The sequence below is a fragment of the Oenanthe melanoleuca genome, chromosome 5 (genome assembly GCF_029582105.1).
Source record: "Oenanthe melanoleuca isolate GR-GAL-2019-014 chromosome 5, OMel1.0, whole genome shotgun sequence".
NCBI classification, from domain to species: Eukaryota; Metazoa; Chordata; class Aves; order Passeriformes; family Muscicapidae; genus Oenanthe; species Oenanthe melanoleuca.
Window position 1 is genome coordinate 12,099,832 of NC_079339.1, and position 19,601 is coordinate 12,119,432.

The window sequence follows — 19,601 nt, forward strand, 5'->3', positions numbered from 1 at the left end:
TAATGAAACCCAAGAACTTTCCTGTTGCAACTTGGATTTTCCTTGAAACCCTGCCATTTGGGGAATGATCAGACTTGACCCAGTTTAAGCTAGCAGTTATCTACAGAAAGTCATACATATCCTGCACTGACAAGTCTACTCCTCCATCACTAGTGGTTATTATTAAAACATCTGGTGCTCTACTGAATTATCTTACAGTAGAAACATCCAGTGTTGAGTTCTAAGGAATTAACCCATTTAACAGAAAGACTGCTAAACAGCATTTACTCTAGGAAAGAGCAGTGAGATATGGTGCTTCAATTCTGGTTTCAGAGTCAGCAATTTGTGACTGGGGAATTTGGAAACTCTGGCAGCTTCATTTCTTATCATTCATTCTAAAGATTAATGCTTGCTTGTCCTCTAAAGACTCATTTTTCTTTGTCAACATAACTTGTGGATATTGAGAGACAAAAATCACAAGAAAGATGCTTAACTCTATTTATCCATACAGCTATTACCATGACAAATTGCTATTTCAAACTTACTCTTTCACATCCCTCCCAAAACCATTTGTGAGTTGGTCTCTGGTGTATAAGGGCCCCACTGATTCACACCACACCTTTGGTGAGCCCAACAATTCATCAAGATCATACCATTGTTTGTGCACTTCTGCTGTGCAACCCAGTTCATGTATTTCCTGAGAAACAGTTGCCACCACACCAGGATGATTAGTTATGCATCATTAGCCTCCAGATTTATGGTGTCACAACCAGAGTACTCTGTACTCTGTTCAACCTCAACACACATTTACTTGGATAAAGGTGTGGCCAGACCCTTGAGACATCCAGAACTCTTCCACATGTTTAACTCTTTCAGCCACAAGGAACCTGCAGCCAGAGCAGGGTGACCCTGCTTGTCAGGCTGAAGTTTTTCCTCACTTTTGGACTGGCTGGTTTAGCTGGTGGCAGGACCAGTTGACAAGTTTTCAGCCAGATGAATCAGCTGGTCCCTCAGTGACTGAGAGCTCACATGGCTCAGAAACAACCCCCTGTTTAACACCCAGCTGATAACATCTCCCTGCTTGCTGCTGCCAAAAGGCGAGGTCCCACTTGCTTCCCCCCACCCAACCCCTCCCTGCTCTGCTCAAGCCACAGTCCCACCCCTGCCCATGCTTCCAGCACTGGCACTCAAATCTTCCTGCAAGCTGATCTAGCTCACACAGGTCCCAGGAAGCCATTCCTGCTCCTCCCCATCCAGAGAGATGATTTAATTCCAGAAGTGCCTCAAGTGAGATCTGGGAAAGAGTGGGAATGTGAAGCCAAGAGGGAGGGGAGCCTCTCCCTTGTGGGGACCAATTATGTCAGCTCAGCATCCTAAACCATTCCTTCACACTGACTGAGGGCCAAGTGCAACACACCATGTGATGGGGAAGGGGCAGGGAAGAGTTAAGAACATGCAGGAGCTGTTTAAGCAAACCCAGAAGAGTTTTCTCAGCTACATCTGCCTAAGGCCCAGCTTGTGATGGGAGTGACAAGCCCCAGTTGGTATATAAATGGTGAGTGACAGCACAAAAAAGTTATGCCCATCAGCATCTAATCAATTAAGGCAGTTAATATAGCCATAAAAAGCAAAAGGAAATTTTGGGGACATATTAATACAAGCAGCAAAATTGCAAAGTTAAGCAATTTAGAAAAAGCTGCTTTGAGGTTGAATGTGCTCCAGCCCACCTCCACATGAAAAAGCAGCTTGGAACAGGACAGAGGGACCAGTAGAACAGGTGACAGGCACCTCTCTGCCTTTAAGGGAGAAACAGAGGCAGTGTAATAACATTGGGAGGGTGGAGGAGAGGGAACAAAGTCCACAGCTGTTTCTAGAAATGGATGTACAGGTTTACCAACTACAATTGCAGCTATCCTGAGAGCTGGGGCTGACAGCAATGATGTTATTTCCCTCCCAAAGCATCTGGGTGTTTGTCCTTCAGCAACTACAATTAGCAGAATAGTTCAGCTTCACCTCCATAATTTCCATGCCTACATTTGTGCAGGAGATAAAGTATACATGCTCCAGGACCTGCAAGGTTAATTCTAGGAATCTTGATGGTAACTGAAGAATAGAAGAGTTTTGCTTGTCTCAGGGACAGGCTGTTCTGTGATTGTGTGAGTACTCAAAGTTACTTCAGAAGAATTTGTGAGCTAATGCTGTGAAAACTTCTTTCAAGGCAACATCTTTCAGCATAGCTTTTAATTTTGTCATGATCTTTCTACACAGCTTCTGGGATGAAGAGGCTGTGACAGTCAAGGGACCATATCCAACAGGAACTTTTTTTGTACTGTAAATGTAATTCAATATTGCACAAACTAACTCACTGAGCTCTTTAAGCTATGTTTTTTCTTGTGAAATTCTTAAAACAATTGCAGCAATTTTAGTAATATTTACTTTATTATCAGAAAATCATGTGTTTGCCACCCAGCTTTAGATGTCATCTTACTGTCTCAAGAGAGAATAGTAAGCTTCTCAAATTAGCTGCTGAAAAAAATGCAAGTTTGACATCTGCTCCTTTCCTGCTGCTGTAGTAAGTTCTTCATTTCAGCTCAAATTAGTTTGATTCATTAAAAATCAACAGCAACTAAGGAAAACACATTTGAAAGTCCTTTAAATAATTCTAAACTAACTATTTTAATCTAGAGGCAAGGTTGAAAACTACTGGTTTCAAAACTTTAAGGTGCATAAATACAACAGAAATTGTGATGCTGTACTTCCAGCTTTTAAAGCTCTAAGTCAGTTATGCAGAAGATGAGTGGCCAAAGAGAAAACAGTGAATAACCACTAATTTCTACACAACAGCAGTGAAAGGTAAAAGCAAGAGCACTGAAGACTAAGGATTGCTGGAGTTAGTGTTGGAATGCACTCTGCTGGCACAGGGCAGTGGTGAGTAACAGAACCGAGGAATTAGACACGTTCATGCCTGAGTAATCAAGTCATGACAGAAAGCTCTCAGCTCTGTGAACAGACTTGGTCTCAACATAACCCCACTGAGTCACACACAAGATGTGCTGTGCATGGAATGCCATCATGCTCTTAAGGCTCTTCAAGTACACAAACTGACTGGAGTTTCTTGCATTGGAACTGGTTTGTATGGTATGACTTTTCTCATTAGTTTGTTCCCATTCTGGGAGGAGGTTTAGTTTTGGGAGGAAAACTGAATTTTCTGGAAGAAAGTGAGTAGTAACTGCAGTAAGTGCATTACCTGTCTTTGGTGGTCCAGATCTGCTTTATTACCAACGAGAATCATTGGAAACTCATCGCGATCTTTCACTCGAAGAATCTGCCGCTGAAACTTGTAGATTTCTTCAAAGCTGTGAAAGAACACAAGTAGAGCATCAGTGCTCTATTCACAGATTCTCAGGTTCTGAAAAAGTCCAGAAATGATGAGTCACCTATTGGGACTTCCCTGCCATGACACACAGGCACAGGCAGCTGCAGGCACTCCGGAGTCACAGCATGACCAGTCAGAGAACCATTCTACACTCAACCTAAAAAAATCCCCAAGTGAGCAGGGTCCTCTGCACTGGGCTGAGGTGGGGCTGCAGGGGGAGAAAACACTGACTGTGTCTCACTCCACAGGGACCCAGGGCCAATCTGTGGCAGAGAATCAAGCAACCACACTCCACTCTACAAATACTGACTCTGGAGGTTCTACTCCATCCAGAATATTCAAACTACAGCATGGAGACCCTGGTAATCAGTATTTCAGCTGGCAACCTCCAGAGCTACTTCTAAGAATTTTGGGGGAAGCTATCAAAGCTGGGAAGTTTTGTTTCATCAAGGACAGAAAAATGGCAGGGCTAAACCATCAGAAAGCTTTCCAGTTACCAACTAAGTTATAGCAGGTACTGATGCTGTTCAAGCACAAGGAATATTCCAGCAGTGTTTAAGGAAAGGTAAGCAGAGCAAAAAGCCTTCCAGGACAGTATACTAAACAAGCTAGTTCTGGCCTAAGCAAGGATTTTTGGAGAATGAATAAATAAATCACTGCTTTCAAGTAAACACTGTTAAAGCTACATCACTACATAAGAACCTTCAGCACAGACATTTGCAGACAATCACATGCCCTTTTCAGCCTTCCAGACATATAGTCTGAAGGCATTTACACCTAATTTGCCAGCTAAAATTTAAAAGCAAGATGACCACCAGTAAAAAAGTCACATTAAAAAGAATTAGGCAGCCAGACACCTCATGCAAAGGTGAAGGGATGAATGCCACTAAGAATAGCTCTCCATGAGCTTCTAAAAAAGATGTTGTTTCATCTCCATCCTGCAGGCATTCAATCTGTAAGAAGTAAGCAGAGGGACCTCTGCCTGCAAAGGAGAGCAGGCACATATCCTAAATCCACTCAAATCCAGAGCCACCTACACGATGCTGCACATGGCAAAGGGATATTCCTAAGAACTGACTGAATACCAGACACTCCCAGGAAAATGCTATTCTGGGCTGTAATAAAGTTCTTGAACAGAGCTGTCATTTTTTGGGTATGCTTTCCAGTCATCTATTGAAAGAGACACTTTCATAAAGTGATTGGTTCAAAATTGGTCTTCATCAGTGCTGGAAGAGCATCACACCTTGAACCTAAGAGTGAACACACACTTAATGTTTTGTTTGAGATTATTTCAGTTAAGGATAAGGTGCAATTTCAGAATAATTAAAACTTGTTTGTTTGAATAACTTGACCTCAGGCTTACCTTCCTCTATCTGTGACTGAGAAAACGAGCAGAAAACCCTCCCCTGTCCTCATGTACTGCTCACGCATGGCTCCAAATTCTTCTTGTCCTGCTGTATCCAGAACTGAACATAAGCAAAAATATGGATTATTACATTTCATGTTCTGATAGACTGAAAACAAAAAATAATTATTCCTGATAAGATATTGTGAGAGTCTCTCCTGTGCATCTCAGCCAAGCAGAAACCACTTTTTGCAAATACTGCTGGACATTTTTCTAATATTCCCAACAAGTTCTTGCACTGACTGAGCAACTCAAGACCTACCAAACAAACTCAACAATAAAACACTTGAGGACTTCTGCTAATTCCTGACCATCTGACACAGATGGAAAATGCTCAGAGATGCATGGAGATGAGCACTGTTGGTTTTTCCTTAAAGAAATCACCAACATGCAAGAGCTGAAATTTTTAAAGCAAAGCATTTATATTGCACTTGGGAGAGGCAGCACAGAGGTGTGTTTTTCATGCCACCAATGCACCCAGGTAATTCCTGGGAATAATACAAATTCCTAAACCTGGTTTTGTGGGCACTGTGGGTGGGCTACTTACTGTCCAAGCGTGCAGCTCTGTCGTCTATCACACATTGCTTGGTGTAGGAGTCCTCAATGGTGGGGTCATAATCCGTGACAAAGTAGGACTGCAGAGAGGAAAACAAGTTTGTGTCTTAGACAAGCACACCCAGGACACTCAGTGAGGGAGATGCTAAAACTGGACACTTGACAGCACGAGGAAGGTGAGTGTGTTTATCCATGTACAGCTGCTTGACACTTCATCCAAAGACAACCAGTAATTTACTATTCCCAGTAAATGCTCATAAATTGTAGACATTACTAGCAGAGTCACTGAGATAACTGGATTCTCACAGCCTTTCTAACATTTTCTAGACATTCCTGGTAACTCCTTGGATTTCTCAGAAATCCCTAGAAACTTTCAGTTTCTAAGATCTCCTGTAATTTCTCTGGATTTCTGGTAGGGTTAGAAGTTCATTAACTTAGAAGTTTACAGGACTTCCTCTCCCATTCCCAGAGCCAGTAATTTCTAAGAAGTCCCAGGAATTTCTCAGCTGTTTCTGGAATTCCCTAGCAGTTTTAGAACAATTTCCAGCAACAGCTCCACACAGCACAAGTGGCACTTAGTTAGCTGAATAGTTTGTTGGAACATCCTTGTTCCCAGGACTTCTGTCCTGGTTTTAATGACTTTAAGCAGTCACATCCTCCAGAAAGACAATCCCTGAAAGCAGAATAAGCCATGAAATGCCTGTGCCACCCATGGCCTAAGCACAAGGCTGCACCAGACACTGCCAGGCTGCTGTTTATCACCCAGACTGCAGAGCAAAGCACATTCTGGTACATCTCTCTAGAGACTGGGAGATCTGGTACTGAATCCTGGGTTAACAACACCATCAGAAGACAAGTTTAGAATTCAAAGGATGAAGTTTTAGCTAGCATGCAGTCATGGTAAAGTTAACTTCACCTAAAGCTAAAGCAATCACATTGGCATAACAAATCTGAACACTGATCAAATTCCTTCCCATCTATGCTCCCAGCAGGCACAATCTGTGCAGAGCTGCAGGATTACCACCTGTGTGCATTATTGAGTTCTGTAAACCAGTAAGGAATCAGGAATGCTTTGAAACTACATATGGGCTCATAGAAAGAAAAAAAAAAAAAAAAAAAAAAAAAAAACCAAAAAAAACCACGGGGCAGTGGAGAAAAGGAAGAACTGAAATCACAGCACTAGCCCACTAACCTTCTCCAGACACCCCACTGTCAGTGCAGAACACAGCTAACTCTGCTCTTTGCAGGTAATTCCCGTGGCTGTGCTTGCCCTTGTGCAGTCCAGGTCAGGAGCTGCTCAGAGGGCAGCTGCAGCTGTCCTGACTGCACCCACTGACCCCAGCACTTGGACATGTCCATGCCAGGCTCCTGCTCTGGCAGCATGGCCTGGGGTTCCCCAGCAGAGCTCCTGGCCTGAGCTGCAGCTGCTTTCCCAGCAGAAACACACCACTGGCTGTGGCACACTCCATACACCAGCTGTGTGTGCTATATTTAACCTGGGCTCACACACCACAGCCAGCATGTAGTTTGTACAGGTTGCTGCTGATCTGCTACCACACCAAAAACCTGCTGCCCCCAGAGCAGAGACCCTGAGCAGCTCCTTTGCATTTTAAGCAGACATCAGTGTCCTCTCAGGATACACCTACACAGCAGTCTCAGCTGTTCTGCACGGATGGCACCCAGGCTGAACAGCCTCCCTGCTCCAATCCCACCCACAACCCCACCCACACCAATCAAAACAAACAAACAAAACCCCTACCACTAAAAAAATTCCAGTAAACCAACAGGCATGGGATCCTAAATGCAGCACACAGCCAAAGTGCCTATCTACAGGCAGCAGAACACTCACCTCAAACAAGAAGCTCCTTCAACTACCAGTCATCCCTTTGCCTCCCTTCAAGATTTAAAGAGGAACAAATTCAGCCTTCAACTGTTCTCATCTTTTGCCTGTATCCTTGACTCAAATCTGCTATCCAGGAGCTTCAGAAGAGACTTTGAGGAATGAATTTACACCAACTGTAAATAAAGTCTCAACTCTTCTGTGGCCTTTAACAAACCTTCAAAGATGGATAAGAAACTTATGTGAACATACAGATATATAAATAAAATAATTTACAGAATCTGACTTTAAAAGGATGATCACAAGGAAGAGAATTTAAGTCCTGTGTTTCATTAAGGAAAGTGATATTTATAAAAAGCATTAGGTGACTAAGCCATGGAAGATAAAGCCTGCACTCTGAAATTACTCCCTATCCCTCTCCAGCTTCAGCTTTCATTCCTCCACCCTGCAGAATTCAAAGTTACTGTCTGAACCTTTACAGCTACAAAATGATAAAGGATAGCATTTTTATTTAAAAGGGAGAATCTGGAATATTTATTTTACTCTCATGAATCAGCGTTAGTAGAACACCTAAAGAAGCAACTTTATATCCAGCAAGGGCAATATTTTTCACTAAGAGTTCAGAAAAAGAAAGCCATAATGATCTCAGACAGATTCTTCTTATTTTCCTCATTATCTGTCCACAGGCCAACAACTACACCATGTTCTGTAATCTGCTGGGCATTTCTGTGATTCCCTCCACCCTTTTTAGTTTGTTTTTATTCTTAATTAAAAAAAAAACAACTATACACAAAGCAAGAGTGCAAGACTAGAGACATGGAGCATGGCTCCTCCCTCAAAAAGGGACACAAGATTAAGTTGTCCTGATGCAGCATCAGCCTAATGTCAAATTCAGAATGAGCAGATGCCACAGCTCCCCCGTGTAACAATTGCTCTTACATGTGTTTTCTTCCCTCCCATGGAGCTGCAGTGCCAAATCTGCTGTCACAGCCACTACAGGAGAGGTCTGCAAGGCAATTAGTGCTGTGGTTTACCTCCAGGCACTGGACAAGGCTTATGTGCCTGAAACAGCTGCTGGTTTTGAAGGAGTATTCCCAAATTGCACTGGGACTATGTGCTGCAGGAAACACAACCACCACAGCTTGCAGTCTGGGTTCATTTACAAAAATTAGATGTAGCAGACACAGTATTTATCAATTTGAGCAGAAATGGACCTTCCTGCTGCTGTTCAGGCAGTGTTTAAGGAATTAAGGCATGGCAGAGCATACCCTGAAACATTCCATGAGACCATCCCTTTGCTCCTGGTGCCTGCACACCCAGCCAGCCCAAGACTCTACACCAGCATAAATAACTTGGTAGAGGTCAAGGAGTTTGTGGCAGAACTGCTTAAAACCCTAACAGGAGCACAATTCCAGCAGACACAAACCACTGACAACCTACTGGTTTCAAACTGATGCCAAGTCTAGACAAATGAGAGGAGCAAGCACATCCCAGAATGTTGGAATACCCATGCCTGCCTAGTGCTGTCTGCTTTAGGAATGCCCTAAACATGCCCTAACACCTCTGAGCAGCCACCCTGCTAAGCTGCAGCAGGAGCCTGGGATGGGAGCTGGCATGGAACACACTGCATGGATCTCTGGGGTGGCCTGATATAGCCCAGGATGTCAGATCTGCTCTTCCAGGAGCACTTGACAAATCCACAGAGCCACGACTCATTCAGCTGGCTCCACTGCAGTTGGCCACTGCCTGCAGGAAATAATTAGAAGCAGTTAAATTTCTTCTAAGGAGATAGTAACTTGAGCACGCTCTCCTGTTACACCACTCCCTTAATCACCAGCAAAATCAAAGCTCTTTCCACCCATCTCCTAGGAGGGAAATGAGAAGCTGAGCCCAGTAGTCTCATCAACCATTCAATTTACCCTGAATATTATGCAACAGGTTTTTCTAGGTTTTCTCTTTCTAAGACTGCTGAGGCAATCAAGTCCAGAGATGGGAAAGACTGCTGCCAAAGGAGAAAAAAACCAAAAGAACATAAAAATTCCCAATCCCACACCACCTGCATCACCTACAGCTGGGCAACCCACCACTAAAATCCCTTCCTATATACACACTTGTCATCTTAAAACACATTTCAAAAGATGTCCTGACCTTCACAGGAGTTTCTACTTGCAGTGCATGGAAACAATGACACTACACAGAATACTGCTCTAGCAGTCTTTGTTTTAGGAAACAGCAATCCCTAAACCATTGATTCAATCACTCGAGTCTTTTGGTAAGGAGAAGATATGAAAACCTGCTCTTAAGTTTATCATTTTCCTTCATTTATATGTTGCATTTAATACACACTGAGAAATTCCTGCATTAGCCTACAAGCTTGAGTCCCACTCCATTAATTAATAAAAATGACTAAGTAAAGACACCTTTGATGGAAAACCCCAGCCCCAACTCACAGTTCTTAAGCTTTTCACATTTACCCTTCATCAAGTAATCAACAGCCCACAAACTGCAAAGCTAGGAGGTAACTTTCTTCTGCACTTTCATGTTTTTGGGTGGGAGAGAAGTAGATGTTGTTGACAGGAAGCTGCTCTAAGCTGCAGTCCAGAGGCTGCACAGCATCCTTCCCTTTCTCTTCACACCAAGCTCCAAGGCCATGAAGTGAGAGCACAACACTGTGAGTGAGTTAAGGGAGAGGTACATGCCAAAATATATATTCATCCTTGCTGTCTCTATAATCTCCATCTGTATTTACTAAACACACACATAATGTTTCAAAGAGCCACTGGTTGCTCATTTAAATTTTTTCCACATGTTTTAAGTTTTTGGTTCAAACCCAGTAAAGGCAAGGAAATAGAAGGGTTTCCACCCTCCAGCTACAGTTACAGACCAGCTCTGGATTTAAATAAGCATCTGCAATTTGAGCATTGCAAACAGCCCAAAAATCCCCCTAGCTGTAATTTTTATGCTAGGACTTAAAGCAAACATGTGTAGCATCCACCAACACCAAAGCTTCAACTTTAGGCTTGAATACATTCCCAAATATCTGAAATATAAGATCCCAAGACACTCCTGTGCTGTGCTCCTTGACAGAGTATTTCTTCTGGCAGTGTCTCCTTTGCCTGCCTTTCACACTATCATCTGTCCTCCAGGTTTTACCTCATTTCCCCTGCACTCCACCAAGAGCATGCCTGTTCTTGACCCACTCCACCAGTGTGAAGCCCAATTCATCCCCTGCCCTGCCAGGTCTTCACCAGGGGCATACAACAACAGCAGTATCAGCTACAGCCCTATCACACACCACACTCATCACAGCAGAAATATTTAACCCAGAAAAAGACAGAAACCCAAGTTCTCTTCATTTAAATGAGTATTTCTAGCATTCTTTCCAAGCCATAGACAAAGTCAGTGCCATAGATTAAGACCAGAGCTCTGGTGCCATGGCCAGTTAGTAGGACCATAAGTGCACAGCTTTTTGTTTGAGGCATTTGGCTACACCATAAAAGCCTTACCAGATCATAAATTAAGATCTGAATGACTGCATAACTCAGTTTGCAACTTCCATTGTTTTCCCACCCATGAAATCTTCCAGCCTGCGCCTTCAACTCTCCTACCTAAGAGTGGCAGAGCAGCCAAGTCTGCACTGAAGTGACCCCAGTGACACATTGTGCCCTCCTCCAGGTGGCAAAGGAGATGACAGACCATTCCTAGGAACTCTAATCTGTGATCCTGTCTCTGGAGAAGCAGGCAGAGAGGTTCTGTGTCACCACTAGCAAGGTTCTAGAGGATGGGTGACAGTAACCTGTCACCTTGCCCAAGCACTATCATGCCCTGGTCCAGAGCTAACCTGCCCAGCATCAGGCAAAGCAACAGCTCAGGGCCTCAGCACCTCAAGGGATTAAAAGAACCTCCTTCCACAGCACAAAGGAGAAGTCATTTCTTTAGAGTGCATGAGTTGGCTGGCTAGAAAACAAGGAAAACATGCAGTTAAAAAACCCTAACTGACTTCTAGAAGCAAACATAAACCCAGACTGCATTCCAGAATAAAGGAACAGACAGAGCAAAACACACAAATTTAGCATTTTGCAGAGCCCCAAGCATTTGGGTCACAGAAAAACCCAAACAAACTAAAAACACACACTAGCAGAGAGCCTCTGACAAGCTTGTTCCAATAGCAAACACACCTCCCCAAGAGCAGGTGGTTCACTAGGACTAGTATTTCCAGCCAGGTTTAATTGGCTGGTGCTGGAAAAGCAGGAGGTGGATGCTGCTGGGGTGGTGACAGGAAGTGCCACCTCTGCAAAGGTTTTGTGCAGTGCCCAAACTGGTACCAGAAAAGAACTGCAGGAGGTACCCACAGCAACCCAGCACCATCTCAAACACAAATGTTCAGGACTGCATTCAGCATGCTTTGCTGGCATAAACAAACATTCACATTTTACAGAATGAGGGCAAGTATTTTGGTGTTGAATGTTGGGAGAATAGGAGAATAAAGGTCTAGAATTATCCTGATAAAAACCAGACTAAGGAAACAACGATTAGAACACTGCCTCATGCTACAGAAAGCTAAGTGTGTCATCATCCAATCATCCCATATTCCTACAAATCTTTAAGAGGTTCTTTCTTTTAATTATACCAACAGTAAAAGCACCCATTCCTTTCTTCCAAGAAGTATAAATTAAAAGATAGTCAGTGCTTGCAAGTAATCAATGATGCTTCCCTCAATTTGCACTACTTCCCAGTGCCCTAATGTGTACTGTCAGCATTGTTATGGCTGTCCAGGGAAACAGATGTCATTTGTAACTTCAATTACTGCCATTACCCAGTGATGTGAAACATTTCATGAACAGAGAAAACTGAGGCACAAAGAGAGACGAGGATTAAGCTGAAGGAAGTTATAGTGAAAAATGACATGAGACATGTACAAGCTAAGCTTGTACAAAGCTTGAAAAGCTTGAAAAAATAGCAACACACACACACATATATATAGTACCAAACTTTATAATTAAGTACGTGTTTAATTAAACATTAATGTTTCTACTAAAGAAGGAAATCATAAAGGAAAATGCAAAGTTGTTGAATAAGCCAGGCAGCCTTAGAGTATATCCATGAGATTACTCCCCTGCCCACACACAACTCAGAGACAGAATAGATAGCAGGATACAGAAATAAACACCTGACTTGGTTAAGTAGAGGTAAGTCTTCTTAATTTCTTTTATGCAATGCAAGGACTGTCAAAAGCTGGAAACACTGCAAGTGTGAGTGCTATTACACAGCCATGTACCCCTCTGTCCCTCTCCCTCCATGGACACTGACCACAGAGTGAGCACATCAGGAAAACTCCTAAGAAAAATGTGTTCAGTGCATGGGCATATTTAATGCACACAGCTAAATATAACATGGCTCTTTTCTATATGGGTTTTGTTCTGCTCACTACCCACAATACCTAATAACAAAACTAGTTTTGCATCCCTCACAGGTGTGGGGAAAGATGAGCTAGGATGGGAGGGCAAGGGGGAAAGGATATGGAAGATAAAGTGTCTACAGTTTGAATGTTAATACATAAATCTGTCTATGCACCTTTAATTTTTGCATTTCCTAAATGAACATTTGGATTTTGTATCCATAAACACACTCATTTCCAATGATATTTCTCCAAACAGCTGTATGCTAGGAAATTTCAGATTTCACCCCCAGTTAAGCAGGACTTGTGTGACAGATTTAAAAGCCAGGTTGGTTCTGGAGCATCAACTTACTCTGCAGTCACATAGTGAACCAAGACTCAGGAATATCAAAGACTGAAATCAAACTGACTGTTGTGCACTGACAGGAAACACCCATCAGCTCTTACATATTTCAACATGCCTAAAATACTGTCTGCTCATTTTTGCCCTTCCCTTAACTGCTACTTCAAATAAAGCAGCTTTACCTTCTCCAACCCCACCCTTTTTTTTCCTCCCTCAACCTGGCATCTAAGACATGCTGGCAAAACAGCTTGGGTTTACAGTAGAAATCTGAAGAGTGTAAGAGCTAAACAGACAATTACAAGATCCAGTGGGGGAAAAAAAATAAACCCAGATACAGATTTGCTTGGGGAAAAGAAAGTGTCTTTGCCATTTTGACTAAGTCTTTTAGTGCATGTTCAAATTATTAAAGAATAATCATTAAAACTATTTTTCTGAAAAGTTATGTGCCCTTTTGCTGACATGCTGCCAAGCTTAAACACACCATCAGATGCCAGTGCAATCTCAATTTGATGACCTTAAATGTCTTTTTCAATCTAAAGGATTCTATGATTCAAATTTTGGATGCTGGCTACATGAACATAAAGTGAATACTGATGAGAGTGGGTTTCCTTTTCATATATATATTTTGCAATGCATGTGAACAGCTTCTAAAATATTAACTTCCTTCAAAAAACAGCAGATTGATACTTTTTAAAAGCTTTCACCTTTTAGACTCAAACTAATCTGCACTGTGCTTAGGTCTTCTTTCAGTCCCAGCTTACAGCTCTCCCCACAAGACAGCAACTTGGTATTAACAGCTCATCAGCCTGTGAGCATTTCCCTCCAATTTATAATTCTCAAATATCTCAAAATCAAACCACACCAAGCACAGAGCCCTGCTTTAGGCAATATGTGCACTGAACTTTGGCCCACTGGGTACTTCCTAGTGTGCAGCTTTCATTGCTCAAGATCAGAGGAGGTGCACTTTCACTGTCTGAGAAGACTTTTGTAATGCCTTCAGTTAATGCCCTTTTAATGCCAGTAAGCACCTACAGAATTCTTTGAAGGCAGCTCTGCAATTTCTCAAGTTGAAACAAGTCTGACTGCAAAGCATATTCTATACTGCAAGCTTACTTGAGACTTAATTTCATTTTGTTTTTGCTTCACAGTAAATATGTGCAGGAACTCACCATGCACTTCATCTTCCTCATCTTAACCACTCATAATTCAAGAAATGTTTAAAACATTCACAACACACTATCATTTCATCCATAAAGTTTTATCATGTTTAGGTAGTTTTCAAACTAGTAGCTCATGATGAACTCAAGTTTTTTTTCAAGAAAGTAGTGATTTTTAAATTTTTTTTAACAAGTATATATCTGATTTTAGGACTGTGTATAACCAGATAATAGGGACTACAGCTGTAAGAGAGAAAGTAAGGTTGCTCCAAAAATCCCCTGGTGAGGCAAAAGTCATAGAATACTTTTTCTCACACACATTAATAGAAATAAGTAAAACACATCAAGATATACAGTGCAATTAAGAGATTTTGGTTTATAAACTAAGTACAGTAACTGGAGAAGACTTAGAGTCAATTAAAATCTCCCTTCACTTCTGTAGCTTAGACATAACTCTACCACAGTCAGCAAGACTTCAGCTTAGTGGTTCCAGGGAGACCCCAGTTTAAGGCATTTCCAGCCTATTAACCAAGAATCCACTTCATAACCCTGATGAACTTGGAGTTTTCAGATTGTCTAGCTTAGGTTATGGACATTTGGAGCCAGACAAATGCATTAATTAAATTAAAGTAAGAAGCTTTTCTAGCCCAACAAGCCAGTGAAACAAAGCCACACTCCAGCAACTCTAGCCTGTATTTCACATTTTAAGTACCTGAAAACGTTTGATCCCTGGGACTCTACAGCAAGCTAAGATCAAAACTTCCTGAAGTTCACACCTTTCTTATTCTGACAGGTTCATCAGAAAGAGTCAGGTAGAAAGCATGAGGAAGGTAAATTCTCCACATCCTTCCTCTTAAAATATTTGTTTAACATGGAGATAATCAGGTTGACCAGCCCACTAAGCCCAGAGCCCACACTTTTCTAGAATAAGTCAAGCTAGAATTAAATATTTCTAGTATTTCATTCTACAATTAAACTACAGCAACTTCAGGATGATCAAGAGATCAGAAAATTCAAATTGTCACCAAAAATTATAAAAAACCCTCATCCAAATAAATAATAGCCATGCAAACCACGTTTATAAGTCCAGGCACCTTAATAAAGTTCACATAATATCACCAAGGGATGCCTTTTGACCCAACTTTACTTTATTAATACACAATTTGCTCAAATATAAAAATGCCAAACAGGAACTGAACCCAAAGAATGAAAGCTTACAGAAGTTTTGATCATACCACTTCTGCTGGGAAAGAAAAATGTTGAAATTACTCTTTCAGACCCAGTGACACACTTTATTTACACTGCCAGATCATTGTAGACACTGATAGCAATGTACTAGTTCCTGTCCTGTAGGGTTTTTTTCAATTACCAGTAAATTCCCTGGAATTTTTGAACACAAGCTTGGACAATATCCAACATAATAACACTCAGTTTCATTAGCAAAGTCTGGAGTGCTTTATTTTTCAAAGATTTGTTGACTGATCATTAAAAGCTAATTATTTAGGAAAAAGCTATAAAATAGCACTTCTATCTAATAAGAACTATTGCTTCAAGAAGATAAGCACAGCTCTAATAGCTTTATTTGCCCAAATCACATATTTATTCAACTCCAACCTTTTGGCCTTAGATTAGACTGTCTAGACTAATTTTGCAGACTACAGACAATTGCTATTATCTTTAAGTTTGGAAAGTGCCATAACCAGAAGTGTCAGGAATGCTGAAATTACAGCTGTGTAAGTGTTATTTAGCCATCTATTTTCATTAGCAAGGCTAATAATTATTAGCCTTCCCCCAGATCCTCATCCAACTCAGTAAAAGTAAGAAGCATGACAGTTTCAAATGATAATGAAATAATTGGTTGCCTACCCATGAAATAATGGACTCCTTCAAAGTGTGTTAATCATTCAGCAGTGACAGCATCAGAGTCTGCATATATTATCATGGTAAAATGTGCTGCAAAATTAATTAAAACAGAAACACACTAGGTAACTTTCCTTTAGAAAAGAGTGTCTGAGCAGCTTGCAAGCAACAAGAAATTCAAGGTAAAAACTCCAACAGCAATAATGTACTAAACAGACACTTTTGACACATCAATTTCTAAAGTTTGAAAGCCACACCAAGCCAGGCAGATTAACTCAAGGCCCATTGGTCCCATGCTGCAGGCTCAGCAGTGGGGAGTACCCAGGGTTTTTTTTGCACATCCATATCAGTCATCAATCACACTGTATTCTGAGATGAAAATGTGCTTTCCTCCACATGAAACCATTTCTCAGAAGTTTGTGACTAAGCAGCAAAACCTCAAAGCAGGAGAATTTGCACTGGTCAATAGGTGTTTTTTTCCATGTTGGTGCAGATTTGGCTGCTCTGAGCCGGGGCTCCCACGGGGACCAAGAAGCAGAACAAAGCACTTCACACCACTCATTCCCAAATAAGCAAAAAGCTCCATAGCCTTCGTGGCCCCTCTGCCAAGTGAACTTTTTCAAGAGATTCACGTTTCAGCATCTGATTTTTAACCCAGACACATCAAGGAGAAGCACTCATAACCTCAGTTTGGGAGAGTCAAACAACAACAAGTTTAAGAGTATTTTTTTTTATCGTGGCTCTGAGCTAAGGTGTCAGGTTAAGCCACCTAATTGTGAGAGTGAAAAGGAAGGAAGGGGATCTCTTCCAAGGCAGGGCAGGCTGTGTCAGCCTTTTCACACCAGGGACAGTGTGTTCAAACCTGCCTGGCACACAAGCCTTTGTTCTGTCCCACTGCTTGGGCACGGTGTTCAATAGATCTGACTCTGACAGATGGGAAGAGAAAGAGCCCAGACTCAGCCATTGTAAACTGAACTTAGCCAAGCAATGTGTAAGTCACTGCAGCTTTGGAGCAGGATGGAGAAACCCTACCCCATGTGAGCAGGGAGATATTTCAGTGACGCAGGCTGCCCCGAGATCACCGTGGGGCACGATGCCTGTCAAAGCACAGGCACCTTAAACAGAGGCTAGGCTCAAAAATGTGGACACTACTGCTGCAGAACTAATTGTTCAAATGAGCACTATCCTCAAAATTCCAGGTTTCTGGAAGAACTAAAGCTTAGAAATCAAACACACGGTGTGCAAGAGCCTGCAGTGCGGACTGGTGTAACTGAAACAAAGTTTCAGCTGGACAAATCGCTTTGGAAAAAAGCAATACAGAGTATTTTCCAACACAGATACCAGGGGATTACAATGCTTTCCTTTCCAGCCTAATCAGTGCTTGCAGAAAAGTTTAATCTTAATGTCCTTGGAAGAATGTCTTCATAGGCTCTTCCAGTACCAGCAGCAGCAGATTTCAAGATCAAAGGTTATTATTCCTTCCCATCTGACATAACTCAGCCTGGATTTCTCATCAAGTGGCAAAGGCACAGCACATGAGGATTGTTTACAACAGGCTGTGTAGCACTTCATTTCTGACTTTTCAGAAGCAAAGCCATGTCTATTGGAACTTCTACATTACAGGCAAACAACTGAAGTTCTTAGAAGAAATGCAATAGGTAAAAGAGAAAGTTTTATCCTGAATATAAACAGAAACAAGGAAATCCAAACCACCAGACTCCTGGTTGGGAAGACAGAATTTATGGCTCCACTCTGTTTGCATCAGCATCCCACAGGTCAACCCAAACATGCTGCCCTGCACATCTCCAGACCCTGCACCTCAGTGGCACAAGGTTACTCAGTGAGATCACTTAAATCAGCACATCTGCAGAGTGGAACATGAAGTTTATGTGCAATTCTTACACTGTCTGTGCACCTCCTTCAGAATCCACACTCACTTATACTCACCTGAAGAATATCAGGGGCAGTACCTATTTTTCCTGAGTTATTTTACAGTGTGCATGAAGCCCCATCAGCATCAGAATCACAGAACAAGCAAGGGGGAGATGCTTTCCTGGCAGAAGAGGCATGGTTTGCCACCCTTTGTTCCACCAAGCAAGTGCTACACACAGCCCCACCCCAGCAGCACGGCAGTCACAAAGCCAAATCATTCCATACTGGAATATTCACTAGGGAGCTTGACAGAGGCAAGTTCTTGAGCAGCATTATCCTCCCAACTAGCCAACACTTCAAAAGCACAATGTGACCAATATTCACATATAGGGAAATGTGCACACAGCCAAATTCCAGGAACCAGAAGCTATTGTATAAGTGTATATGTATAAGTGGTTTTACCACTGCTGATCCTGACACGAGTACAATTTCATAGCACAGAACTGGTTAAAAGCTCTGCCTTGCTAAATTAGCTTGTTAGCAGATCTGCACAATTAAAATGCTCCTAAGCAGTGCCAGAATTTTCAGTCTCAGCAACTTCAGATTTTGAAGTCAAAACGGTGTCAAATGGAAACACATTTATGTCCTCAAATTTTATTAAAAATTCTTTTGCTCTCAGTAATCAGTCTACATATTTAAGCAAGCAACAATTTCCATCTGAAAAAAAACCCGTATTTACGAGCAAAACACTTGGTTTTACTAAAACCAACCACAATGTTTCTTCCCCTTTGCCTGTGCACCTGCAGGTGTAGTACCACTCTTAGCATCACCCCACTCACAGGGCAGGGAAACATGTAGAAATCTCAGAGGGAGTTTATTTTTGACTTTGAATTACCACAGACACTGCATGGAATAGAAAAAGACAGAGACAACTAACATTAATCAATACCTATGGCATTGATGTTAATGTTAAGAATGCTCAAGCAAAGTCTGGATGGGGCACTTTGTGCCATGGTCTAGGTAACATGGTGGTGATCCATAGATCCATGGAGCTGATGATCTCAGAGGTCTTTTCCAGCCTAACTGATTCTGTGATTGTTAGATGAATATTTCACACGACTTTTTGAGTTGGAGGACTTGTTGGATGTTAATCCTGGCCTTTGCACTTTTAGAGCATGTATATAGAGAATACAAATAACCCCAAACCACATGCTCTTATAACTAATCAAAAAAGCCAAACATCTGCTGCAAGGAACCATTCTCATTCCATTAAAACCCAAAGACACAGCACACTCAAGACACATGTTGGGAGACCTGTCAATGTGAAGATCTGCTTCATCCCACAGACTAGCTTTACATGCAAGCACCTACTTTCACATTTCAAAAAGCCACATCTATGATGAACCACATCAAGAAACTGCAAGAAGCATTCAGCTGAGGTGCTACACAATCAACCACCACACACAGTCAACACATGTCTTTACAGTATGGCCATTTATGGTAGCAGTGAAGGAGGCAAATGAAAGATTGGAGCAGTTTCACACTGAGCACTCTCACTTCCCAAAGTGGAGCTGATTCTAAGCAACGTATAAAAAACATTATTTGTATCAAACATTACAGGCAATCTATCCTTATTTCAGGAGTTCAGAGTTTGAGCTACAAACATTTTCTAGAGTCACACAGACCTTAGGATCACTGAAAATCTGTTTAGCATTTTCTTCTCCAACATCCTATTTAGCAGTACATTAAGGTTCCAAAATAGCTCTCTACCCATTTGTGAGTGAAGTTCCTCCAAGGGGAAGAAGAGTTTAAAGAT

General features: G+C 41.8%; 1 protein-coding gene across 1 annotated transcript in view; it reads right to left on the reverse strand.

The window, feature by feature from the left end:
* The window catches only part of RRAS2 (RAS related 2), a 40,449-nt gene that overhangs the window by 5,159 nt on the left and 15,689 nt on the right, over positions 1–19,601 (reverse strand). The window contains exons 2-4 of the mRNA XM_056493092.1: positions 5,308–5,395; positions 4,719–4,821; positions 3,227–3,335 (exon numbers count right to left, since the gene is read on the reverse strand). Of these exons, the coding sequence (XP_056349067.1) occupies positions 3,227–3,335; positions 4,719–4,821; positions 5,308–5,395 (300 nt within the window). The remainder of the gene's footprint in view (positions 1–3,226; positions 3,336–4,718; positions 4,822–5,307; positions 5,396–19,601) is intronic.